Source organism: Cnephaeus nilssonii (genome assembly GCF_951640355.1).
Source record: "Cnephaeus nilssonii genome assembly, chromosome: 16".
NCBI lineage: Eukaryota > Metazoa > Chordata > Mammalia > Chiroptera > Vespertilionidae > Cnephaeus > Cnephaeus nilssonii.
The window spans coordinates 6008871-6035482 of NC_137087.1; the positions used below are offsets into that span (position 1 = coordinate 6008871).

A 26612-nucleotide genomic window follows, 5' to 3' on the forward strand; every position below is an offset into this window, starting at 1 on the left:
GCCGCCTGGCTTTCCCCGTGGGAGCAGGAGCCCTGCCGGCCCGCAGCATGGAGCGGGCCTCCGCTCCCGGGAAGGGCTGCTTTCAGCTGAGCAGTAACACGGACCTGAAGATGGCTTTCCGCTGGAGCAGCCAGACCCGGAGCCGAGAGAGTGAGCAGCTGCCGTGGGGAGCCCGTGGAGCAGGGGCGGGGAGAGCTGCCTGAGGGGCCGCCGCAGAGCCAGGCGTCCAGGGAGGCGGGCCTTGCCTGTCCCAGGAGCCTTTATGGCAGGGGGCCCGGCACCGCATGATACTCCTGGTTCTGGCCTGTCCTCCTTTTGGTTTTCCTAACTGTGTGGACAGCATGCTTTAGATGAACCCCACGTGTGCACACACACATGCACACACACACACACACACACACACACACACACGCACGGGTGCGCACACTGAGACGGCAGCCACAGTGATCCAGTGGAGCTGCAGGTGGGCGCGTGGAAAAGGGCCCAGGCGCCGCACACACAGGCTGGTCCCTGCCAGCATCCGGGTCCTCTCCTCTGTCCGCAGCTCGGGGACTGGGCTTCCCGGTGGGCCATCGTGAGGTTGGCTCTGACGGGGGGATCAAGGGCCCTGTCGGCCCTTCACTCAGTTGCGTGCACTTGGTATCAGCCACGCCCTCCTGACTGAGTCCCAGTGTCCACATGCGGGGAGCCCGCCCGCCAGCTCTGCTCCAGCCCCTCCCTCCCTCCCTCCCTCCTTCCCTCCCTTCCTCCCTCCTACTGTCCACCTTAGGAAAGATGTGCCGTCTACTGAGCACACAGCATCCACTTTCCCCTAATCTTCAGTCGCCCGGGTGGGCCTATGCCTGTCCCCATTCTCACTGGAGGATGTGTCGCCCAGAGAGAGGAGGTGACTCACCCTCCTCCCACGGTGGCCGACACCACACAGGCTGACAGCATGGCCCAGCCTGGGGCAGTGGCGGCCGGCCGCAGCCTCGGTCACGGCCCTGCTCATCCCTTGCAGGAGGCGCTGGGCAGAGTTGCCGCGTCGGGGCTCCCAGCCCTGCTCCTGCAGTGTCTGTACCTCTTCTTCGTCTTTCCTCTGGAAGAGGACCAGCATTCGGAGGACGATGTTCAAGTTCAGAGGATGTTTGTGCAGGTGAGTGAGAGGCGGGCTGAGCCCCTCTGGTCTGGGGCCGAGCTCTGCCTCTGGGAGCCACTCTCACCTGCTCTGCTCAAGGCCCAGCTCACCCCCCGTCCCACGTCCTGCAAACGCGAGATGCCTAGGCATTGGGGGGCGGATTTTCCTCTTATGCCTCTGTTTCCCTCCCTGCTCCCCTTGTTCTTTCCCAGAAACGTGCGTGCCTTCTCCACTTGGCCCACACCTCCTTCTCCAGTCTGCGTTCCTGGGTCCTGCTGGCCCTCGCTTGCATCTGGAACCTTCTGTCCCTGCCACTTCCCTCTGAGATGCGCTTGCTACTGCACTTGCATAAGTAACTAGCCAATGTGCTCTCGGCAGCTGCCATGGCCCTGTGCCTTGGCCTCTCATCTGCCACCTCCTCCATCCTGGGATGCGTGCAGTGCTGTGCGCCTAGCTCTGTACAAACACAGGAAACATGAGCTCGGGCGGGTGGGGCCCTGGGAATCTGGCTCCTCAGTTCACGCTCAGTGGGCCCTCACCACCTGCGATGCCCCCTTCCCCCTCCTCCCACAAGCCATCTCAGGCCACTGAATAGCACGTGCGATTTCCTCTTGTCATTGCCCTGACAGCCAGCAGCAACTTCCCACATAATGCTCCCCTCAGTCCCCTGCCCCCCACACACAAGTCCTGCTCTCCTCTTCTGGGACCACCCTCCACGGAAACACCGCTGCCCCTCTGCCCCTGGTGAGGGGGGAGCAGGGCCGTTCTCACTCACGGCTGTGTGTCCGGGGCCTGGGCAGTGTCTCCCAGAGCAGGAGCCAGCCCGTTTGGGGATTTCCAAGTGCAGCTGCCCACTGAGCACCTGCATTCAGATGGACCCATCTCAGACTCGTCCTCAAGCCAGAGGCGTCGCTGCCAGAGGCATCATCAGTCCGCGGCTTATCCGCTCACTGCCCGCGGGAAACCCTGGGAACGCAGGCCCATTCGCCTGGATGTAACCATATCCCACATGTGGCCGGACACAGTGCTGGGCACGTGGACACGTCTTTATCCTGTGGCTTCCACATGCCCTTCAGGGAGGGAGCGCGGCCCTGTCTTCACAGTGTTGTCCGCGGATGCTCAGAATGCGCACCCCAGCGCTGGGCCACGCCTGCGTTCATCAGGGTTGTCCTCATTTCATTCCACAAAACGTATGAAGTTCCTCCCGGGTGCAGCTCTGTGCCAGACGACGCATCCCTCAGCTGGCACAGTCCCCTCAGAGAGGGCCAGGAGGGCGTGGAAGCGAGTGGGGGACAGTCGTGTGAAGAAGCCAGCATGCCCACTGCCTTTGGTGCTCTGCAGGAAAAGGCCGGGGCAAAGGCAGGGCTGGGGAGTGAGGCCCCGGGAACTGGCTGACAGGAGCAGAGAGGAGGCTGCTCTGCGGGAATGGCATTGGCCCAGAGTGGGCGGTTGGGGTGGAGCTGTGATGGGGAGGTGGGGGGCAAGCAGCAGATGGTCATCTGAGCCAAGGGCTGCAGCCACACCCACGTGCAGGGTCTATAGCCAGTCCTGGGGGCCCGACCGGCCTCCATCCCTGTGCCGAGGGCCTGCATTCAGTGGCAGGAGCTTCTGTACCTGCTGAACTGGGAGCAGGTCCCGTTAGAGCCACAAGAGCCTGAGAGGAGGCAAGGCGAGTCCCTGCAGGCGCTGTCCGCTGTGACTCTCCCCATGTGCATAGGCAGTGCCCCAAGTCCACAGGAGCCTGGGTTGGTGGGACAAGGGCCCCAGGTTGGAGGTTACAGGACAATGTGCATGGCTGTGTGGAGAAGTAGGGCATGAATGCTAACCAGGGGTTCAGGATACATCTTGTTTTTTACTTTATTATTATTTAAATATATTTTCATTGATTTCAGAGAGGAAGGTAGAGGGAGAGACAGATAGAAACATCAATGATGAGAGAGGATCATTGATTGGCTGCCTCCTGCATGACCCCTACAACCCAGGATCAATCCTGCAACCCAGACATGTACCCTGGCTAGGAATTGAACCTTGACCTCCTGGTCCTTAGGTCGACACTCAGCCACTGAGCCACACTGGCCAGGCTGCACCTTGCTTTTCAAGTAGCGCAGGGCCCTGTTAATCCTGAACTTGGATGGTCGATGCCATTTTCCTTGTGTCTCTATATAAAAAGTCACCCATCCACATCCAACACTTCTTCGTTATTCCGACTCGGAAAGCGTAAGTACGCCGTTACAGCGGGAAGAGCGCAGACAGCCCGAGCCCTCACCCTTTGCTGGTGGCGCTGGTGACCCTGCTGGTGTGGGCAGAGGCCACAACATACAGAGCCATCTCTGTGCTGGCACGCGCCCCCAGCGCTCTGCAAAAGTAGGAGCAAGCCCACTGAGCATGGAGGCTCTAATCGGTCTCCCTGGTCTTCGTCCTTCTTTCTCGCAGATGTTGCTCAATATCTGCAGCGAGTCTCAGGGGCTGGAGGGCCTCCTCGCAGGGAATGAGCTCCAGGCGCTGCTGATCGCCACCACCTGCCTCCGGGAGCACAGCTGCTGCTTCTGGAAGGAGCCCACCTTCTGCGTGCTGAGGGCCATCTCCCAGGCCCAGGACCTCAGTGTCATCCAGTACCTGCAGGGTAGGTCCCCGGGGCCCACTGCCCACGGCAAGTCCCTGCCATGCTCTTGCAGCATCAGGATAGATTTCTGGGACCAACAATGAGAAGGGCAAACAGGTTTTCATGGATGCCCAGCTGGGTCAGTAGCTGACCCTGTATTGCTTGGTTCCATTCATGAAAGTGCTTTTGTTGTTCCTTTGGATGCTGCATTGGAGGAGGGGGAAGGGGAGTCCATTCGCTGCTCACATACTGTCAAACAGAGACTGGCCAGAAGGGAGGCTCTGCCAGGCTCACTCGAGGGGCATGTTGACAAAGGCTCCCTGAGCTGGCCTCCCTACCCGCTCTGCGGCACTTCCTTAGCTCACCAGCTGAAGTGCCTCTTGGGAGCACAGCCGTCCATCCCTTGGCTGACCCCAAGGTGTGGTGTCTTTTGGGGACTAGGTCAGAGCCTGCCAGTGTGACCTGCCTGTCCACAATCACATGCCCTGTGGTCGGTCTTCTTTCTGGAGCCTCCTGTGACAGAGGAGAGACAGACAGAAACATCAATGATGAGAAGCCCACTGTCCCAAACTGTCCAAGCTCAGCAAGCTCACCCTCCTACTGTGGCAGCGCCCACGGGAAATGGCAGCCCAGTTCCAGGTGCAAGGTTCCCGTGAGGCCCGGGCCCAGCGGTGATGGTCCAGGCTGAGCTGGGCCGAGGTGCTTTGTAGACCCCCGACTCCACTCATAGGCTGGAGCTGGAGCTGGAGCTGCCCAAGAAAAGGCTGCACACACTGGTGGGAGGGTCCTCACTGTGTCGTTATTCTCAAACTGAAAAGAAAGATTCCGCCTCAGTGGAGCCTGCCACCGGGCGGAGCCTGTACCCCTGTGAGGAATGGGCCGGTTCTGTGGGCACCTAAGCTGAGGAGAAGGTGGACAAGAGAGAGCTGGGCTGGCCGCTACATGCCGAGCCCTGAATTCTAGGCATGGCCGTCCACATACAGACTCTCTGGTGCAGCCCAGGACTTGCAATCCAGGGACTGAGCACACATTATCATTGTCTCAGGTTCTTGGTAGGTGATCTCCCTGACTTTCTCCAGCTCTCCCCCACTGTTCTCAGCTCTCCCTCACGTTCTCCAGCTCTCCCCCACTGTTCTCAGCTCTCCCTCATGTCCTCAGCTCTCCCTCACGTCCTCAGCTCTCCCTCACATTCTCAGCTCTCCCTCACGTCCTCAGCTCTCCCTCACATTCTCAGCTCTCCCTCACGTCCTCAGCTCTCCCTCACGTCCTCAGCTCTCCCTCACGTCCTCAGCTCTCCCTCACATTCTCAGCTCTCCCTCACGTCCTCAGCTCTCCCTCACGTCCTCAGCTCTCCCTCATGTCCTCAGCTCTCCCTCACGTCCTCAGCTCTCCCTCACGTCCTCAGCTCTCCCTCACATTCTCAGCTCTCCCTCATGTCCTCAGCTCTCCCTCATGTCCTCAGCTCTCCCTCATGTCCTCAGCTCTCCCTCACGTCCTCAGCTCTCCCTCATGTCCTCAGCTCTCCCTCACGTCCTCAGCTCTCCCTCACGTCCTCAGCTCTCCCTCACCTTCTCCAGCTCTCCCTCACGTCCTCAGCTCTCCCTCACGTCCTCAGCTCTCCCTCACGTCCTCAGCTCTCCCTCACGTCCTCAGCTCTCCCTCACGTTCTCCAGCTCTCCCTCACGTTCTCCAGCTCTCCCCCACTTTCTGGCCCTCCTCCTGACTCTCGCACTTGGAAGAGACTTCTCTCCATGAAAGAGCCATAAAACAATGATCAGTTAAAATGCAAATCCAGGGATACTTCGCTTCTAATGCAAGTCTTCCTAGGCTCCCCTGACCGGCATGGCCGGGCCCCACCAGCGGCCCTGCTTATCCACCTCCGAGCGTCCTGCAGCAGGGCTCTGACCCCTGACTCTAATGCTGAGACCCACCCTCTTCTCCCCCCTCTCTTCGCACACACCCATGCCCCCCCTCACTTCTCCTGGCTGCTTTCTGCCCACCTCCAGAGCTGCTTTCTTTGGTGTCTCTTACCCAGCGACCCAGCCCTCCCCGGAGCTGGGGGGCGGGGTGGGGGGGCGGGGAGAAGAAGGCTGAGAGGCTTCCTGCCTGTCTCAGCCCTGTCTGCCCTGCAGAGCCAGCTCCCAGGATGGTGCGTCCCAGGGGGAGTCTTCTTCTTGATCTGAGAACAAAAGAAAAATGCATTGGATTAATTCACATCTTGATGTGCAGTCCGGAGGGCGCGGTGCGGGGTGGAGGGCATGACGGGCAGAAAAGCCTCGCTCTGAGCACACTGTGCCTTTCCTCCCGCAGCCACGGACTGCGTCAAGCTCTGCCTCCAGAACCTCTCCCTGCTGGCGGACTCGCTCCCCGCCCCCGAGCTGAGCGAGGCTGTGGGCCTCGTGTTGGGCTTCGTGAAGGACTCCTACCCCGTCTCCCAGGCTCTGCTCCTGGAGTTTGAGAATGGGGAGGGCTACCCTCTGCTGCTCAAAGTGTTACTCCGGTAAGCTAAGCGGCTGTGCCCGGCAGGGGAGACTCCGCCAAACCTCGCTCCTCAGAATCATCGGGGTGCCTCGGAGAAAGACAGATCACGGGGCTTCCCAGAGTGTCTGAAATACGCATCTCTGTAGAGCATGGCCAGAGAGCGTTTTATTGCAAAAGTAATTCTATGTGCAGTGGGCTTGGGAGCCAGAGCCACTCCCTTGGAGAACCAGTGGCTGGTGGTGATAAGTGTGCCAAGTCCCTTTGGGGGCACGCGCCCCTCACTTCCATGCCGTCCCGCCCGACAGACGCTGTGGGAGCCCACGCGGGGGGCTGGAGGGCTTTCAGGGACTGCTGTAATGGGCGCTGCCATGTGCTTAAGGGCAGGAAGTGCCCGGGAATGTGCCCCATGCTCAGTCCTCAACATGTGATCGGCAGAAGCCGATGGATAAATACCCACCAAAGTCACCGCTTGTGGGGTGGGGAAGGGGAAGAGCGGCACCCTGCCCCCCAGAGCCCAGGAGGCTTGGGCTCCAGGTGCTGATGGGACGCTCGGTAATGCTCCCTGCTGCCTCCTTCTGTCTCCTAGAGCTTCTCCCCTCCTCCCCCTTAAATCCTTGGCCCCTTAAGTCCCTGGGAAGCCAAATGCAGACACTATTCCGCTGGGTCAGGACGAACTCATCTGGCTTGTTCTGTTCTGACGGGCACGTCATCTTCCGGTTGGGGCCAGGGAGTGGAGAAGCCAAGAGGTGGAAATCGAAGGTGTGGACTTTCAGACTCCACTGGTCTCAGGGAGGCGGCCTCACGTCTCCCGGGCTCTGCTGAGAGTGAGAGGCCTCCTGCTGCGGCGCAGCCGCACCCTGTGCTTCATGCACTCCGCTGAGGCAGGCTTGCTGTCGGGTGGGTGAAGCCCGCAGTGCAGTCTCCCAAAGGATGTGACTAAAGGACAACCAGAGGGCCTTCCTCCAAAGCGACAAATGTCCCTGTGGTGAGGCACCTTTGACCTTAGCTGATCCTGACCCACTGGCTGTCACTACCAGGAAGGCCTATGTCACAGCAGTCCCTGAACATTTTTGGTTAAATGGCGGCTGGTGCCCCACTTCCTGTGGGAGGCAGGAGGGAAGGAGCTGTCCCAGGGAGTCAGGAAGGCCCGGGCAGCTCGCTGCTTCCATTCTGCCTTAAGTGGGTCACGGCGCTCAGGGGCGCACCGTGGGCGCGGCAGGACGGCAGCAGACCGGGCCTCCTCCGCAGGGAGAGCCCCTCCCATCCGCTAAACAAAACCAATATTCGGCCTGGAAATCAGCAGCGGAGGCCCGGCGAGGTCGGATTCCTCCCCACGGCGTTTCTGTGTTGCTCTTGGGAAATGTGAAAGCTCTCATTGTGGGGTGCTCCTGCCCAAAGCACATGAGTTTTGTGGTCCGGCCATGGAAAGCAGCCTTGTGAGCAGAGGCTGTGGCTGTCTCTGTCCCGAAGCCGACCTTGGCCGGCAGCTGACCCTCACCCAGGCACTGCCCTGCCTCTGGGTGCTGACTGGTGGACACCTTTGGGGCCTTTCCCAGCACGTCAATCACGTTGCCTCTGCACCCCAGTGGGGAGCACCGTGAGCAAACGTGGCTCTCGGTCCCCGAGCCCAGGAGCCGCCTTCTGTCCCTGCAGGTACGACGGGCTGCAGCTGCGCGAAGTGGATCCCCACCTGGAGGAGCTCCTGGAGCTGGTGGTGTGGCTGACGACCTGCGGGCGGGCGGAGCTGAAGGTGTTCGACAGCGTCACCTACCCGCAGCTGGAAGGCTTCCAGTTCCACCAGGAGGCCTCCGGTGGGTCAGGCGCCCTCACAGGGCTGCACAGGCCTCTACCCGCCTTCGTAAAGAAGCAAACACTCGGGTCCAGCTCTGTCACGCATCTGTGGGTTTAAACCTCTCCTTCATAGAGGTTTCTAGATGCCTTGGGTGGGACTTAGAGTCCACGGATGCTTAGTAAAGGCGGGGGGGGGGGGGGGGGGGGGGACTCTCAAGTAGGGGCGGAGCCTCTGGCCTCGCTGTCCCTGGTGCCAGGGCGTTTGCAGATCTAATGGGGACGCAGCCCTGAGACAGTCACCGGCTCAGGTCCGTGCCTGCTTGGCTCTCTGCGATGCCCACAATTACTGATGAGCTCAGGGGACACACGCGGTGCTTTATGCAGCCCAGGTGTCCGCTCCCGGAGAATCCTCTGTGGGGACGTCACACATGCCTGAGGCCATACCTGCTCAGTGACCATGTGTCTAACCTGACTGATGACAGCATCAGGGCAGCGGTGACATCAGCGGCGGGCGGGCATCTGAGTCAGGAAACCCTGCACAGAGGGGTGTTCAAGGCCTCCGTGGCTGTGCAGGCAGAGAGGAAGGGGAGAGGTTAAAGGCAGGAAGCACAGGCGGGAAGTAGATGGTGACTGGGCGCATCTGGGGAAACGGTGCCGAGGCCTGAGCAGACCGGGGTGCAGAGGCCTGGGAGCGGGAGGTGGAGGGAAGGAAGGTTAGGAAGAGCCGTTGGATGGGACCCCAGCTCCCAAGGAAGTGTCTGGACCAGAGGGAGGGCCCTGGTGTCTGAGGCAGGGCTGGCTGCAGGCGGGGGCCTCAGAGGAGGTGTCCCCGGGCAAGAGGGAACGGGCTTAACCTTCAAGCTGGGGAGAAGGGGGTGTCAGGAGGTGTCTTTATTCAACAGCTTGTTTGCAAATGAAACAGACTTTGCTCAGTAATGTTTAAAATAATTTGATTTTAATTGATTGAAACCAATCCTTCAGCCAGCGCTGCCTGATGGAAATACAATGTGAGTCACATTCCCTCATTTTAAATGTCCTAGTTGCCTTATAAAAAAAAGGGAACAGCTTAAATTATTTTTCATGATATATTCTATTTTACCCAATATATCCAAAGTATTGCTATTTCAACATGTGGTCATTACAAAGATTGTTAGTGACTTTTCTGCATTGTTTCTTTGCTGCGTCTTGGAAATCCAGTGCATTTTTACACGGGTGACCCTCCCAGTGCTTCACCCACCTCGTCGCGGCCATGCAGCTCGGGCCTTACGTTCTGGGCAGCTGGGCTTCGGGCCTTCCATAGACTTTTACCCACAGGAGCTAAAAAATAGAACCCTTAAGCGGTGTTTCCTGGTGATGAGGCAATCACGCATTTCCAGGCAGAGGCAGGAGAAGTGACCTGTAGGATTTTCCGTTTTCAGGGGTGACTGTTAAGAACCTCCAGGCCTTCCAGGTCCTGCAGAACGTTTTCCACAAAGCCAGCGACGCCCTCCTCTGCACGCACGTGCTCTCGGCCATCAGGACCATGTGGGCCTGGAACGCCCGCAACTTCTTCCTGCTGGAGTGGACCCTGCAGCCCATCTCGCAGTTCGTGGAGCTCGTGCCCCTGAAGCCGGCCCAGGTGCAGACGCATTTCTTCCAGCTGCTGGAGGCCCTGGTGTTCGAGCTGCGCTATGTGCCCCACGAGATCCTGGGGAAGGTGCAGCGCCTGATCAAGGAGAGCTCCGAGCCGCTCTGCACCCTCCGGGCCCTGCAGAGTATCCTCAGGATCGCGGGCGCGGACCCACTCTTCACAGACATCTTCCGGGACTCGGGGCTCCTGGGCCTGCTGCTAGCCCAGCTGCGGAAGCGGGCCAAGGTCCTGAGGAAGTCAGGTGTGCAGACGCCTGGGAGGGGAGGGGGACAGGCTGGGCGTCCGTTAGCTGGGCCAGTTCTGCAGGCCCACCAGCCGCTCATCAGCTTCACCGAGAAAGGGGGCCTGCCCGTCGCTGGCCCATGAGGGCAGGGAAGGTGCCCCTGGGCATAGACTTCACAGAGCAGCAGCCTCCCTATCTCCTATGACTAGCCTGAGCCTCCCCACGGGGAGATGAGGGGAATGGGGGTAATTTTTTGTTGTTGTTAATTCTCACCTGGATAATTTTTCTATTGCTCTTCAGAGAGAGTGGAAAGGAGGAAGGGAGGGAGGGAGGGAGGGAGGGAGGGAGGGAGGGAGGGAGGGAGGGAGAGAGACTTCATCGATGTGAGAGAGACATTGATTGGTTGCCTCCGGCATGTGCCTCAACCAGGAGAGTGGGGAATGAACCTGCAACCCAGGTCCATGCCCTTGCCCAGGAATTGAACCTGTGGCCCTTTGGTGCATGGGCCGACATGCTAACCACTGAGCCCCTGGCCAGGGCAGGATGGTGCGATTTTAAACAGACTCATGGAGCTAACTCAGGCCCGTGAATTCTCAGCTTTCAGACATTTCCCCCCTGAGTGTTGCCTGAGTGTGGAGCTGGGGAGATGGCGGGGGAAGGGCAAAGGGAAAGGAGCTCAGAGCTGGGCCTCTCTGAGGGAAAGACGCTCAGGGAGAGCGGGTGGGCTGGAACCCTGCGGTGCTGTGTACGGGCTCAGTGACCCTGAGCCCATTACTTAGCTCCTATGAGCCTCTTTTCTCCGCTGTAACATGGAAGTGTCTGTCTGTCTGTCTGTCTGTCTATCTATCTACCTATGGCTGTTTTGGAAATTCAGTGAGAAATACCTGAAAAGGACCCATTGTCATGCTCGGTACATAGTAGGTACTCAAGAAAGTTAGTCATCTTATCCCTATTCACCCTGTGCTGCGCATGGAAGACAGATGACCCGCCAGGAGGAACTCCCATGCTGTGGAGTCCAGGAAGGACCGTGCCTCCTGGGGGTGCGGGGCTGAGGAGCAGGTGCCCCCGTCTGGGCATAACTGGGCCCCAAGCCAGGTCTCCAAGAGTCTTGTATGTGCTTCTTTCTATTGCTTTGTGAAGCAAAGGCATATCCTAAATTATGAGACCAAAGAGTACCTCCCACTCTTGGTGTTCAGTGCTTCTGTGTTAGCTTAGCTGTGTATTGCTTCCCAGCAGCCTGATGTTGATTTACTCCTAAACCCAGTCCCAGGCCTACGACCACTCCCAGGAGAATGCAAACCTTTTTGTGAGCGGATGTATCTGATCTTACCTCTGCCTCTGTCGTTACATTTCTTGCTGTTTCTTGGATGCTTTGTCTCCTGGTTAATAAGCGCTACCTTTACTCATTCATTCACTCCCCACATATGTACTGAACATCCCTCTTGCGTCAGGCACTTTGGCTCTGGGGACTCAGAGGTGAGCGCACAGGCCTGGTGTGCCCTGTGGAGCTCTGGGGACACAGTCTACTCCGCGGCTCCTCACGCACCTCGTGCCTGTGGTGTGAGCTGGCAGGGCCCCCCCCCCCCCCAACCAAGGATGTCAAACTCTACACATGTCCCAAGGACGGTGAAGAAGGCAGGGCTTCGGGGATGCTGCAGAGCAGTGGCTCTCCCAGCCTGGTCCTCACGCCTGCCGATCAGCACAGATGGGAACTGGTTAGGAACACAGCGATAGGACTCCACTGGAGACCTCCTGAGTCAGAAACCCCGGGGAGGCACCAGCTCCTGGGTTCCAGCAACGAGCCTCCAGAGATTTCCGTGTGGTGCCCATTGCTTTAGGGCAGTGGTAGGCAAACTCAGTAGTCAACAGAGCCAAATATCAACAGGACAACGATTGAAATTTCTTTTGAGAGCCAAATTTTTTAAACTTAAACTTCTGCTAATGCCATTTCTTCAAAATAGACTCGCCCAGGCCATGGTATTTTGTAGAAGAGTCACACTCAAGGGGCAAAAGAGCCACATGTGGCTCGTGAGCCGCAGTTTACCGACCACGGCTCTAAGGGGTAACAGGGTTACATCTTCTTACCTGGGATGCACACGCCCTTATAATGGAAGCATTAGATTCACCTTTCTTTAAGAGGATAGGAAGCTGATGCAATCAGAGAGCTGGGATCGTACCATGTATATTAACGTTCTTTACTGCTTCTTAAACGTTTCAGGGAACAAGGAGCCCGCCCTCGGTGTTGAGGACCCAGAGCGAGAGCTGACGGGTGTGATGCTGAAGACCGTGGTCGCGCTGCTGAACGGCTCCGTCCGGAACGCGGGTAAGGACGGCCACTGACCACGGTCACGGCCAGGGAGTGAGCAGCACCAGCGCACAGGTAGCGTCCAGCGGCTGGTCTGTGGCCGCGATCATCGGGAAATTGGCAGACACCTCGGTGGACACCTTTCACTCTTAAAGCTGATAGATAGGGCTGTGAAGCAAAGGCACGTCCTGAATGATGAGACCGAAGAGTATCTCTCCCTCCCCACAAAACCCTCTGGTTCCCTGCTGCTCTATGTGCTTTAAGACACCCGCATTGGAAAACGCAGGCCAAGAGCGCTCGCCATTTTAAGGGAGTTCATTGGATGTGCTGGGCCTGTGGTGCACCCAGGGGTTCCCTCATCCCCAACTCCGCTCCCCGAGACCAGGCAGCTCCGTGCTGCTTTAAACAACGTGTGCTCGGATACACACGTGTGTATGTTGTGCCATGAGGCAACGCATCAACAAGTGACAGCAGGGGGTTGGTGACAGATCACCGACACCAAGTGTGAGTGACAGTTCCCTGTGGTGGAAGGTCTCTAAGAGTAGACTGTGCAAGCTTCCTGGAGGTGCTGGCTGACATGCATGTTCCTGGGGTCACTCCCAGGCACTCACCTGGCAGCAGGCCACGCGTGGCTCAGGAACCCGCCTCTCAAAGGCCCCCACGGTGCTTTCCATGGAGGGAGCATCTGGCCCGGGATTGGAGCCTCCTGCCTCGTGGAGGTGACCAGTCACGGCCACATCACGCCAGCAGGATAATCTGTTACTTCCTCCTGCTCATTCCATGTGAGCCTCCAAATACCAATCCTGGGGAAGAGGGTCTTAGAATTCCTTTAAACAAAAACATACTACCAGCCAGATTTCTTTAATCTCCCCCTTCCCAAGAAACTACCTAGGAAGTGAATATGTTCTTAATTTCAATTCTGGTTTGTTTTCACTGAGAATTTTGGCAGAGAGAGAGAGAGAGAGAGAGAGAGAGAGAGAGAGAGAGAGAGATTGATTTGCCACCAGCCCTGGATTGGAGAATTATGTGGAAACTGGGGGTCCCTTGACGTGACCTGTGGGGATTGGGCTGAAACTGGCAGTCCAACACCACCTGCTGCTCCTGCCTGCCACTCCCGCTCATCCCGGCCCCTCTGTGCCTATCCTGGGCTTGTGCCCAGTCAGTCCCGATCTGGAGAGGCTCCAGCCATCGCCAGCTGTGAGCCCTGCGTCTGGCGCCCACTGGTCAGCTGAGCGGCACTCCCACTGTGGGAGTGCACAGTCGACCGGTCGTTCGGTCGCATAGGCTTTCATATCCTATACTAGAGGCCCAGTGCATGAAATTCGTGCACAGGTAGGGTCCCTAGGCCTGGCCGGTAATCAGGGCCAATCGTTGGGGCGATCGGGGGGACCCCGCTAGCACCCGCCTTGGCTGGCCTGGGGCCTGCAGGCTGGGGGCAGCTCCTGCATTGAGTGTCTGCCCCCTGGTGGTCAGTGTGCATCATAGTGACTGGTCATTCCACTGGTCGTTCCGCCCTTCGGTTGATTTGCATGTCAGCCTTTTATTATAATAAAAGCTATGATGTGCACTGACCACCAGGGGGCAGATGCTTAACACAGGAACTGCCCCCTGGTGGTCAGTGCACTCCCACAGGGGGAGCACCACTCAGCCAGAAGCCAGGCTCATGGCTGTTGAGTGCAGTGGTGGTGGTGGGAGCCTCTCTCGCTTTCGCAGCAGTGCTGAAGACCCCTCGGGGGATATCCGCCTGCCGGCTTAGGCCCGCTCCCCATGGCAGGCAGAGATCCCCCGAGGGGTCCCTGACTGTGAGAGGGCACAGGCTGGGCTGAGGGGCCCCCCTCCCCCAGTGAATGAATGTTGTGCACCAGGCCTCTAGTATATAGATAAAGGGCAGAGATATATCTAGTTAAAGTTTATATAACTTATGTTTCTCAATTAAAAAGAAAAAGAATTTTTTACCCCAAAACTGAATTCTGACTGGAGAAAAAAGTTTTTCTTTTTAATTCTCAGCTGAGCAGTTTCTCTTTTCCTCTTCTGCTTTTAACAGTGGGCATAGATTTTGAAAATAATCTTTCTAATGGGCAAAAGAGACACATAAAAACGTAGCAAAAACAAACTTGTGGACTGTAAGGAAAAGTTTTCCTTGTTATTGAGACTGTGGTGCCAGGCCCCTGTCACCCTGCCTGTCTGTCTGTCTGGCCTGCAGTTGTCCTGAAAGACCATGGCATGGTGCCCTTCATCAAGATCTTCCTGGACGATGAGTGGCACCGGGGAGCCTCCCTCAGCATCTTGGAACAGCTCTCAGCCATCAATGCCGAGGAGTACATGAGCATCATCGTGGGCGCGCTGTGCTCGTCCACGCAGGGGGAGCTGCAGCTGAAACTGGACCTCCTAAAGGTGACGTCCTCTCTGTGCTGGGCTTCCCACGGACAGTAGGTGGCAACACGGGCCACGCATTCATCAGTCAGGTGACCACTGTATTACACATAGGGTGGCGCCAGCTGCAACAGCAAATAATCCCGCCCTCGTAGCGGATGCATTAGACATTTCTTTCTTATATGGTCCAATCAATGACTGGGGAAGGGCGTCATCTGGGGACAGCTTCCCCGGGGCATCTAATCCGGCCGCAGACAAAGGCCTGGGGCATGGAGAATCGCACAGTGCGTCCTGCAGGCCTAGCGCGGCACAGGGTAGCTTCTGGCCAGGGTTCTTCGGGCAGACCCGTGAGCAGCCTCCCCGTGGCCACAGGAGGGCCGGGAATTGTAGGCTCCGGTGGCAGCTGCTTCCCAGCAGCCCTGTCCCACGGGAGTGGAACCCCAGTCAGCGGTGCCCAGCAGCTGTCGCGGTGCCTCGCCAGCATTCAGGGCGCCTCTGGCAGGCCCCAGGCCTGAGGCAGAGCCTGTGACAGCGTCCTGGGGCCACAGCCCTTGCACCCGGAGCTCCTGCCACACTCCAGGAGGGTGCACAGGGGAGACTGAGCCGCGAAAGGAAGTAGAGCGGTCAGGGTGGCAGCGGGCGTAGGGAAGTAGAACCCGGGTCGCCTCTGGGCAGCAGAGAGGAGCGCATGCTGTTCCTCTTTGGGGTATTTTGGTCTCCATCCAAGTGTCTTTAAGCGTTAGAGACGATAATCAGTGTCATAGCCTGCACTGTTCAGTGGCCGTTCCTGCTTTTATTCCTCTCGTCTTTGTGGGTTATGCCTTTAAATAAAATCTTTCTTTTCTTATATGCTGCTTACGAGAAGAGCAGACAAAAAAGCAAATATCCCAGGAGGCTGAGCTCGGAGCCTCTCGAACATTTGCAACACAACCTCATAAAATACACGCTCATGTGTCAGTAACATGCCACACTGGACAGCACAACCTCACAAAATACACACTCATGTCAATAACATGCCACACTGGATCACTGGATAGCACAACCTCATAAGACACATGCTCATGTGTCAGTAACATGCCACACTGGACAGCACAACCTCATAAAATACATGCTCGTGTGTCAGTAACATGCCACACTGGACAGCACAACCTCATAAAATACATGCTCGTGTGTCAGTAACATGCCACACTGGACAGCACAACCTCATATAAAATACACACTCATGTCAGTAACACGCCACACTGGACATCACAACCTCATGTAAAATACATGCTCATGTTAGTAACACAGCATATGGGACAACACGACTCTGTGTAAAACACACACTCATGTTTTAGGACCACACCACACTGGACAGCACAGCCCCGTGTGAAATACACGCTCGTGTGACAGGAACACGCCACCTGGAAGACTGGTGAATTAAAAAAATGAAGTTTCTCTTAGAAAATTAAGCCATCAGCCTTACTGATCACTGACCAAACACGCAGGGAATGGGTGAGCTTGTCTCAGCCTTGGCCTCTGAGGAGCCAGTGTCAGAGGCTGGGGAAGCGCTCCTGTCAGGACGTGGCCTGAGCCTCAGGAGAGGCTCCCCTAAAGGCGACACATGCCCGTGCCTTCCCTGTAGCTCACAGGTGACAAGAAACAAGAGCGTGATTTAGTTCCAGGGCCAAAACCCATTGAAGGTGACTTATATGAAACCAAAACGGAAAGTGAAGTGCCATTTGGAAAACACTAGCGCCTCGTGTGATGTGAAATGGGGGGGACGGGCGGGGCGTGTCAAGGAGAGAGTAGGAGCCAGGGCTCAAGACCCGATGACGTTGTACAGCTGGGAGGGCCCTCCTTCACACGGTCCCCTCGTCATGTTCCCGCAGACACATGTCTGAGAGCTTCTAACGCTGAATGGCACCGTCGAGTTTGAACCTAAGACGAGTGACTGAAAACCTGTGCCTCTCCTCCGCGCCACGCTGCTTGCTGCGTCCGTTCTCTCTGTCTGTGTGCAGCTGGCTTCACACGCCCTCACGGCGCCGAGGACAGGGAAGCCGCCACGCAGCCAGGCCGCGGCGCTCTGCTGGGGAGCGGCCTGGTCTCCGTTTGTGTCTGACATAGACAGGCGGACAGGTCTAGGAGGAGGGCGTTTGGTTTGGGATCTCCGTTTGTGTCTGACATAGGCAGGCGGACAGGTCTAGGAGGAGGGCGTTTGGTTTGGGATCTCCGTTTGTGTCTGACATAGACAGGCGGACAGATCTAGGAGGAGGGCGTTTGGTTTGGGATCTCCCTTTGGGTCTGACATAGACAGGCGGACGGGTCTAGGAGGAGGGCGTTTGGTTTGGGATCTCCGTTTGTGTCTGACATAGGCAGGCGGACAGATCTAGGAGGAGGGCGTTTGGTTTGGGATCTCCCTTTGGGTCTGACATAGACAGGCGGACGGGTCTAGGAGGAGGGCGTTTGGTTTGGGATCTCCGTTTGTGTCTGACATAGACAGGCAGACGGGTCTAGGAGGAGGGCGTTCGGTTTGGGATCTCCGTTTGTGTCTGACATAGACAGGCAGACGGGTCTAGGAGGAGGGCGTTTGGTTTGGGATCTCCCTTTGGGTCTGACATAGACAGGCGGACGGGTCTAGGAGGAGGGCGTTTGGTTTGGGATCTCCGTTTGTGTCTGACATAGACAGGCAGACGGGTCTAGGAGGAGGGCGTTTGGTTTGGGATCTCCGTTTGTGTCTGACATAGGCAGGCGGACGGGTCTAGGAGGAGGGCGTTTGGTTGTGGATCTCCGTTTGTGTCTGACATAGGCAGGCGTTTTGGTCTTTCTTTGCTCGGAGAGTCCGAGTGTCCGGTGCGTCGCAGAAGAGCTCTGCTTGCTCATGGGAAGTTCCTCTTGTCTCATCTCCCGCCCAGAGGTGCCCATTGGAGTGCCGCCTGGGTAGTGGGACTGGTTTCTGGAATTGCCGATGCAAAGCCATTATGGTGTTTTACAGATGCAATATCATTGCAGGGTCGCACTGTCAGGAGCGTCGTCAGGGACAGCACTGTGTGAGCTGTTTTACCGTCACTCCCGGGGCCAATGCTGCCTTCTCCTGGGTGCCAGCTGCTGCGGGGTGCTCACGGGGTGCCTGGAGCTGCCGCTACCCTCCCAGGAGCAGGGCTGGCAACGTCCTGCCGTTCCAGGGAATGGTGGGGAGGGTTGGGGCCCCAGAGTGTTCCAGACTCAGCCACCGCGGAGTCATGTGAGCGCTGACCCAACTTTTGCTGAAATCTGCCGTGGGGTTTGCCTTTCTTCCAAATCATCTGGGGACCCGCTGGAGCTTCAGAAACAGATGGACAATGAGCTTTCTGCTGGAGGCCCTTTTCAGAAGTAGTGAGTGGATGCTGCCAGAGCAACTGCCTGCCTAATGGTCACATGTCGAATGAGGGGGATACATGGAGTGGGGGGACCTCGAAGGCAGGACCCGGCCCCCCAGGAAGGTTTGTCTTCTCTGAAGTGCACACACATCAGGCGTCACCCTTTCCTCCATTCCCTGAGGCAGAATCAGCCAGCTGCTCCTGAGGAGAAAATCCCTCCAGAAACCCACTTTGGGGCAGTTGTTGCCGAAACCCAGTGGCACTTCCGTACCAATACAGAAGCGCATGTGACCGCACCACCGAATTCTGGCAAATGATAACTGCGTTAAAGAATAATGTAAGCAAATGAATTTCCCTCCACAGCAGGTGGAGCCGTGATTGGGTTATGTACAAATTCAGATTGATTTGCTAATATACATTTAGCTGCTCAAGTCTGAGCTTAATCACATTACCTCACCGATCTTCCAGCATGACACATGGAAAATTATGAGGAAGAACAAATAATAGAATGTGAAATAAATCCTGTTAGTCCTAACGTAGTTAGCGCTTTGCAGCAGACATCCATTTTATAGATTCAAGCTGGAGGAATGCTAACTCAGAGACGATGACATGGTAACTGAGTTAAGGAGGAGAAAATGGGCTTAACGCTGACCTTTCCTGAAACGTGTCAACCCTAGCCTGATTACTTTGACTTCAGCTGATTAAATTTGCTCCCTGCCGCAGACTCGCCCGCCTTGGTGATGCATTGTCACGCAAAGTTGAGTGACAGTAATGGAGACCCTTCTCCTGGGCCCCCAGTTCCTGACAAATTGTTTCCTGAAGTAGCACGGTATTTATTTCCCTTTATGATAGAAATGTTTCTCTCTAGTTGCTATGAAATTAAGCCTTTGTAATTGGATTTTGAACTCTTTACTATATGACTCTGCAAATATGAAATTAACCCCATCCCAAGAAATAATAGAGCAGTCTAATTTCTAATGAGATTACCCCATTCTAGATAATGACCCTGAATTTAATAAATCAAACAAAGCAACAATTAAGGACAGCCATCCCTCTCTCCCCCTCCTAGCAGGAGGAGAAAAGGGCCGTCAGGAATTACAGGGATCAGACATTCTGAGACACAGATCATAGGAGAACCATTACTGGGTGGCTTCTCCTTTTAAATATCTGCTCTCACCACTCTGAATGATGGAGTCCTGCTGAGCAATAGCTGGTGTCAAATTGGACAAAAGTAGACAGTGGTTTCTTGAGGGAAGAGGGGGTTTTAGTGTTTGGACAATGGACTATAATCTGATTAGTTTTTTTTTTAATTGCTTTCCTTTTCTGGTATTTGTTTTGTCATATGATAAACAGAAGAGCTTCATTCATTCCATTTGTCCTGGACAACTTCTGTGGTTTAGGAGCCATTGAAAGACTTCACATAAATTTGGATGATTTGACATCCGAGAGCAGCGGTCGCCAACCGGTGGTCCGTGGACCACTGGTGGTCCGTAAGGTCCTAAAGGTTGGCGACTGCTGTCCTCGAGCATAGAATTCCTGATGTCTTCATGGTTTATTTACTGTTCAGGGCACGAGTTTCATGGCCAGGAGCCGAGGTCAGCTGTAGACAGCACAGCGCTCACTGACACACACATGTGTTCAGCCTTTCCCGTGGCTGGTCAGTGGCAGGAAGGAAGCACCACCACCACACACTTCAGGGTTAGAGTGTGTTTCCAACTCAGAGAAATAAATACTGTTGTCGGGAGTGAATTTCTCACACAGGCAGCACGGACAGCTGCAGCCTCTTCTGGCCCCAGTGTCAGGTAATCAGGGAAACTTCGCACTAGGCCCACAGGTCACCTCCTATATAAGGCCACCCGGCAAACACTGGGAGACAGGAGACCTACCTAATACATAGAAGCAAGCACAAAGAGGCTGCCAAAACGAGGAGACAAATAAACATCTTTCAAATGAAAAAACACAAGAAAACTCCAGAAAAATGTAGGTAACCAATCTACCAGATATAGAGTTTAAAACAATTGTTATAAGGATGCTCAAGAAACTCAGAGAGAACTTCAACAAAAATATAGTAACCTTTAAAAAGGATATAGAAGTAATAAAGCCATCAGAAATAGAGAATATACTAGAAGGAGTCAATAACAAATGAGATGGAGCAGATGATGAAATTAATAATTTTGAAGACAAGGTAGCAGACAATACTTAATCAGAATAGGAAAAAAAAAGAATAAAAAATGGAGAACATTTTAAGGGACCTCTGGGATAACATCAAGCATAACAACATTTGCATCATAGAAGTACCAGAGGGAGAAGAGAGAGAGCAAGGGGTGGGGGCCAGCTGGTTTGCCCTGAAGGGTGTCGGACATCCCTTCAGGGCAAAGAACCTATTTGAAGAACTAATGACTAAAAACTTCCCTAATCCTGGTGAAAGAAATAGACATACAAGTCCTAGAAGTGCAGAGTCCCAAACAAGATAAACCCAAAAAGGCCCACACCAAGACACAACATAATGAAAACGGTAAAGGTTGTAGATGAAGAGAGGATCTTCAAAGCAGCAAGAACAATACAGTTAGTTACCTACAACGGAGTTCCCATAAGATTGTCAGCTAAATGCTCAACAGAAAATTTTCAGGCCAGAAAGGATTGGCATAAAATATTCAAAGTGATGAAAAGCAAGAACTACAGCCAAGACCACTCTACCTGGCAAGGTTATCATTTAAAATTGAAGGAATAATGAGTTTCCCAAACAAGAAAAAGCTAAAAAAGTTTATCACCACAAAACAAGTATTACAAGAAATATTAAAGGGACTTACTAGTATTTAAGATGTAGCAAAAACAAACATAAGTGTGAATAATAAAATGGCAGTTAACTATGTACCTATCAATAATCACTTTATATGCAAATTGTTAAATGCTCCAATTAAAAAATGTAGGGTAGCTGAATGGATAAGAAAATGAGATTGATGCATCTGCTGTCTACAAGAGACCCCTTGTAGACATGCAGACCTTGAAAGTAAAGGGAAGGAAAAAGATATTTCATGTAAATGGAAACAAAACAAAACAGAAAGCTGTGATGGCAATACTTATATCAGACAAAATAGACTTTAAACAAAGGCCATAGTAAGAGACAAAAGACATTTCACAATCATAGTGGGATCAATCCAACAATAGACTGTAATCCTTTTAAACAATTACCTGTAGGTGCACCTAACATAGAAGCACCTACAGGTAATTAAGCACCTGATGGACATACAGGGAGAGAGTGACAGTAATACAGTCATACTAGGGGACTTTAACACCCTATTGACATCCGTATAGATTTTTCCAGACAAAAGTAAACTAAGGAATGGTGGCCTTAAATGACGAAGTAGACCAAATAAATTTAATTGGTATTTTTAGAGCATTTCACCCCCAAAACAGCAGAATATGCATTATTTTCAAGTTGCACATAAAACATTTTTTAGGATAGACAACATGTTGGGCCACAAATAAGTCTCAATAAATGTAAGAAGTTTGAAAAAATTATCAAACATCTACTCTGACCACATTGGTATGAATCCAAAAATCAATTTCAAGAAAAACAACCCTGAAAAACACAGAAACACACGGAGGCTAAATAATATGCTAGTAAACAATGAGATCAAGGAAGAAATGAAGAGATATCTTGAGACAAATGAAAATGAAACACAGCAACTCCAAATCCATGAGGCCCAGCAAAAGCAGTCCTAAGAGGGAAATTTATAGTAGTACAGGCCTACCTCAAGAAACAAGAAAAATCTCAAATAAACAATATCACAGAACACAATTTCTTGTAGTCTCCCATGTCGCTAGCAATTGGAGAGCTAAGCCAGACACATGCTGAGTACATTGCCCGGTTTAGTAATAACTAGATTTGTCAAAGCTGAGACTCCTTCACTCTCGCAGTTTCATGAACTTGATCTAATTTAGCTCTTGAAAATGCCTCAGATTGGGAATTTCAATGTGCCACATGTAACAGCTTTCTTTCTAGTGTTTTTTGTGTAGCAATTGTGGCCATTGCACTTGGGGGTATTTTCTTTTCTTTTCTATATATTTTTAAATTTAAAAATATTTTACTTTTCAGTTACAATCTACATTCAGTACTATTTTGTGTTAGTTTCAGGTGTACAGCATAGTGATTAGACAATCATATACTTTACAAAGTGTTCCCCCAATATTTGCAGCACCTTATTGGCACCATACATAGTTATTACAATCTATACTAATAAAAACCTAGGTGACTCTTGTGCCCTCACGTTATCACAAGATGGCCGCCCCATGTCATCACAAGATGGCCGGCCCCACGTCACCACAAGATGGCCACCATAAGATGGCCACCACAAGATGGCTGCCACAAGATGGCCAGCAGGGGAGGGCAGTTGGGGGTGACCAGGCCTGCAGGGGAGGGCGGTTGGGGGCAATCAGGCTGTCAGGGGAGCAGTTAGGCATCAATCAGGCTGAGAGGGGAGCAGTGAGGGGGCGATCAGGCTGGCAGGCAGAAGCGGTTAGGGGCAATTAGGCAGGCAGGCAGGCGAGTGGTTAGGAGCCAGGAGTCCTGGATTGTGAGAGGGATGTCTGGCTGCCGGTTTAGGCTTGATCCCTATGGGATCGGGCCAAAACTGGCAGTCAGACATCCCCTGAGAGGTCCCAGATTGGAGAGGGTACAGGCTGGGCTGAGGGACACCCCCCTAGTGCATGAATTTTGTGCACCCGACCTCTAGTATCCTACCTAAAAATAATAGAAAAATATGCAAATTGACCATACCTCAGCACACCCACAAACCATGCCCACAAGCCACGCCCACCATCCAATCAGAGCGAGTATGCAAATTAACCCAAACCAAGATGGCTACAGCCACAGAGAGCAAGGTTTCCTAGGTAACAGAGGAAGCCAAGCTTTTGGCCTGCCCTTGCCAGGCCTAAGCCTCCACTCAAGCTACAAAGTTTCAATTATAGAAGGTAAACAAATTCAAACAGAAATGGCGGCAGAACGGAGCTTGAGAAAGCAGGCCAGGGTTGCTCCCGGCAACAGGGGAAGCAAAGCTTTCCGCACACCCTGGCTGGGCCCAGGCCTCCACTTAAGGCTACAAAGTTTCAATTATAACCCCAACAGAAATGGCTGCCGGCCGTGGAGGGAGCCCCAGGCTTGGCTCCGCTCCAGGCTACAAAGTTTCAATGTAGAAGGAAAATAAATACCAGATACCAGGGCCTCCGCTTGGGTTGCCAGGGGGCGTGGCTGGCCTGCAAACCACCACAGGCCTCTACTCAGGCCGCCCCACGCCCCAAGGGAACCCCCACCCTGATCAGGGACACCCTTCAGGGCAAACCAGCTGGCCCCCACCCCTGTACCAGGCCTCTATCCTATCTAATAAAAGAGTACTATGCAGATTGATCATCACTGCAACACACAATATAGCTGCCCCCATGTGGTCAAAGATCCTGCCCCCATGTGGACACAAGATGGCCACCACAAGATGGCCAGCAGGAGAGGGCAGTTGGGAGGCACCCTGCCTGCAAGGGAGGGCAGTTGGAGGTGATCAACCCTGCAGGAGAGGGCAGTTAGGGGTGACCAGGCTGGCAGAGGAGGGAAGTTGGGGGCAAACAGGTTGGCAGCAGAGTGGTTAGGGGGTGATCAGGCTGGCAGGCAGAAGCGGTTAGGGGCAATCAGGAAGGCAGGCAGGCAAGCAGTTGGGAGCCAGCAGTCCTGGATTGTGAGAGGGATGTCCGACTGCCCGTTTAGGCCCGATCCCACCAGGATCGGGCCTAAACGGGCAGTCGGACTTCCCTCCAGGGGTCCCAGATTGGATAGGGTACAGGCTGGGCTGAGGGACAACCCCCCTCCGTGCACGAATTTTGTGCACCGGGCCTCTAGTTATCTATAATAATAAAAGCCTAATATGCAGATCGACTGAATGATCGAACAGCAGAACGACCGACTGTCCGGATGACCTTCCGGATGACCACGCTATGACATGCACTGGTGCCAAGGCCATCCAAGGCAGGTGCAATGCGATTGGTCAGGGGACCCCACCATCACCTCACGATCGCCCCACAGAGGGAGGCCCAAGCTAGCCAAGCAATTGCATCACATGCCTGTCACCCGCAGAGGGAGGCGGCCAGTGGTGGGGCAGAAGGGGGGCAATGCCATACAGATGGCAAGCAGTGGCAGCAGCGGGGGCGGGGCCAGCTGCCAGCAGCTGGGGAAAGGAAAGCCCCAATAGGCCCTGATCGCCGGCCAGGCCTAGGGACCCTACCCGAGGCGTCCTGGATTGCGAGAGGCCACAGGCTGGGCTGAGGGACCCCCCCCCCCAATGCACGATTTCATGCACCCGGCCTCTAGTTAATTATATTTCCTACTCTACATCCTGTGACTATTTTGTAACTACCAATTTGTACTTCTTAGTCCCTTCATCTTTTTCACCCAGTCCCCCAACCACCCTCCCCTCTGGCAACCATCAGTCTGTTCTATTTTGTTTATTCCTTTATTGTGTTCTTTAGATTCCATGTATAAGTGAAATAATATGGTATTTGTCCTTCTCTGATTGACTTATTTTACTTGGCATGTTATCCTCTAGGTCCATCCATGTTTTTACCAATGATAAGATTTCATTATTTTTATGATTAATTAATATTTTATTGCCTACAACACAACATTTTTATCCACTCATCTGTTGATAAGCATTTGGGTTGTTTTCATAATTTGGCTATTGCAAATAACACTACAATGAACATAGGAGAGCATGTATCCTTTCAAGTTAGTGTTTTGGGTTTCTTCAGATATATACTCAGAAGTGAAATGGCTGAGTCATAAGGGAGTTTAATTTTCAATTTTTGAGTCACCTCCATACTGTTTTCCATAGTGACATGCACCAATCTGCATTCTGATGAATAGTGCACAAGTGTTCCCTTTTCTCTACATCCTTGCCAGCCAACATTTCTTTCTTTGTTTGTTTTTTTAATTCCCACCTGAGGGCATGCTTAGATAGAAGAAAGCAGGGGGGCAGGGGAGAGAAAGAGATGTGAAAGAGAAACATCCATTGGTTGCCTTCTGTACGTGGTCTGACCAGGGATTGAACACTCAACCCAGGTTTGCGCCCTGACTGGGAATTGAACTGGCAATCTTTTGGTGCACAGGATCATGCTCAACCAAGTGAGCCACTCCTGCCAGACCTAACATTTGTTGTTTGTTGATTTATTGATGATTGCCATTCTAACAGGCATGAGGTGATATCTCATTGTGGTTTTAAGTTGCATTTCTCTGATGGTTAGTGACATTGAGCATCTTTTCATGTCCATTGGCCATCTGTATGTCCTCTTTGGAGAAGTGTCTATATGGGTCCTCTTCCCATTTTGTAATTGGATGTTTGTGCTTTTGGTATTGAGTTGTATGAGTTCTTTATAAATTTTGGATATTAACCCTTTATTGAATGTATCATTGTCAAATATCTTCTCCCAATGGGTAGGTTGTCTTTTTGTTTTGTTGATGGTTTCATTTGCTATGCAATAACTTTTTAGTTTCATGTAGTCCCATTTGTTTATTTTTTTTGCCTTTGTTTCCCTTGCACAATGAGACATCTCAGAAAATATGTTGCTAAGACAAATGTCAGACTTTACAGCTTACTTTTTCTTCTAGAAATTTTATGGTTTCAAGCCTTACATTTAAGTCTTTATTATGAGTTTATTCTTATATATGGTGTGAAAACATGTTCTAGTTTCATTATTTGCATGTGTCTATACAATTTTCACAGCACCATTTATTGAATAGACTGTCTTTACTCCATTGTTTGTTCTTGCCTCCTTTGTCCTAATAGTAATTGACCATATAGGTGTAGTCATTTTTGTCTATATTCGGCTGTATTGATCTGTATCTGTTTTTATACCAGTACCTTGCTCTTTTGTTTACTATGGCCTTGTAGTATAGGTTGGCATGAGGTAGTGTGATATCCCCAGCTTTGTTCTTTCTCCAGATTGGTGAGGCTATTCGGGACCTTTTATGGTTTCGTATAATTTTTTGGGTTATTTCTTCTAGTTATGTGAAAAGTGCCATTGGTATTTTTATAAGAATTGCATTGAATCTAGAGTGCTTTGGTGAGTATGGGCACTTTAATGATGTTAATTCTTTCTATCCATGAGCATTTTATATGCTTCTATTTATGTATATTTCTTCAGTTTCTTTCTTCAGTGTCATATAATTTTTTGAGTACAGGTCTTTTACCTCATTGGTTAAATTTATTCCCAGGTATTTTATTTTTTAATGCATTTGTAAATGGGATAGTTTTATTAGTTTTTCTTTCTGATAGTTCATTATTAGTGTATAAAAATGCAACTGATTTCTGAATATGTATTTTGTATACTGCTACTTTGCTGAATTCATTTTCAGTTCTAGTAATTTTTGGTGGAATCTTTAGGGTTCTCTATATACAATATCATGTCATTTGCCAATGATGACAGTTTTACTTCTTTTCAATTTGGATGCCTCATTTCTTCTTGTCTGAGTGCTCTGGCTAGGACTTCTAGTACTATGTTGAATAAGAGTGGTGAAAGCAGACATCTTTTTCTTGTTCCTAATCTTAAGGAAAAAGCTCTTAGTTTTTGGCCATTAAGTATGTTGTTGGCTTTGAGTTTTTTATATATGTCTTCATTATATTGTAGTATGTTCTCTATTCCCACTTTGCTGAGAGACTTTATTATAAATAGGTGCTAGATTTTGTCAAGTATTTTTTTTCTGAATCCATTG

The 26612-nt window shown here is 52.7% G+C and overlaps 1 protein-coding gene across 1 annotated transcript in view; it reads left to right on the forward strand.

Moving 5' to 3' along the window:
- Positions 1-26612, forward strand: part of WDFY4 (WDFY family member 4) — a 255480-nt gene that overhangs the window by 31433 nt on the left and 197435 nt on the right. Inside the window, exons 5-11 of the mRNA XM_079793291.1 lie at positions 1001-1135; positions 3551-3740; positions 6030-6219; positions 7854-8011; positions 9410-9862; positions 12063-12167; positions 14353-14543. Of these exons, the coding sequence (XP_079649417.1) occupies positions 1001-1135; positions 3551-3740; positions 6030-6219; positions 7854-8011; positions 9410-9862; positions 12063-12167; positions 14353-14543 (1422 nt within the window). The remainder of the gene's footprint in view (positions 1-1000; positions 1136-3550; positions 3741-6029; positions 6220-7853; positions 8012-9409; positions 9863-12062; positions 12168-14352; positions 14544-26612) is intronic.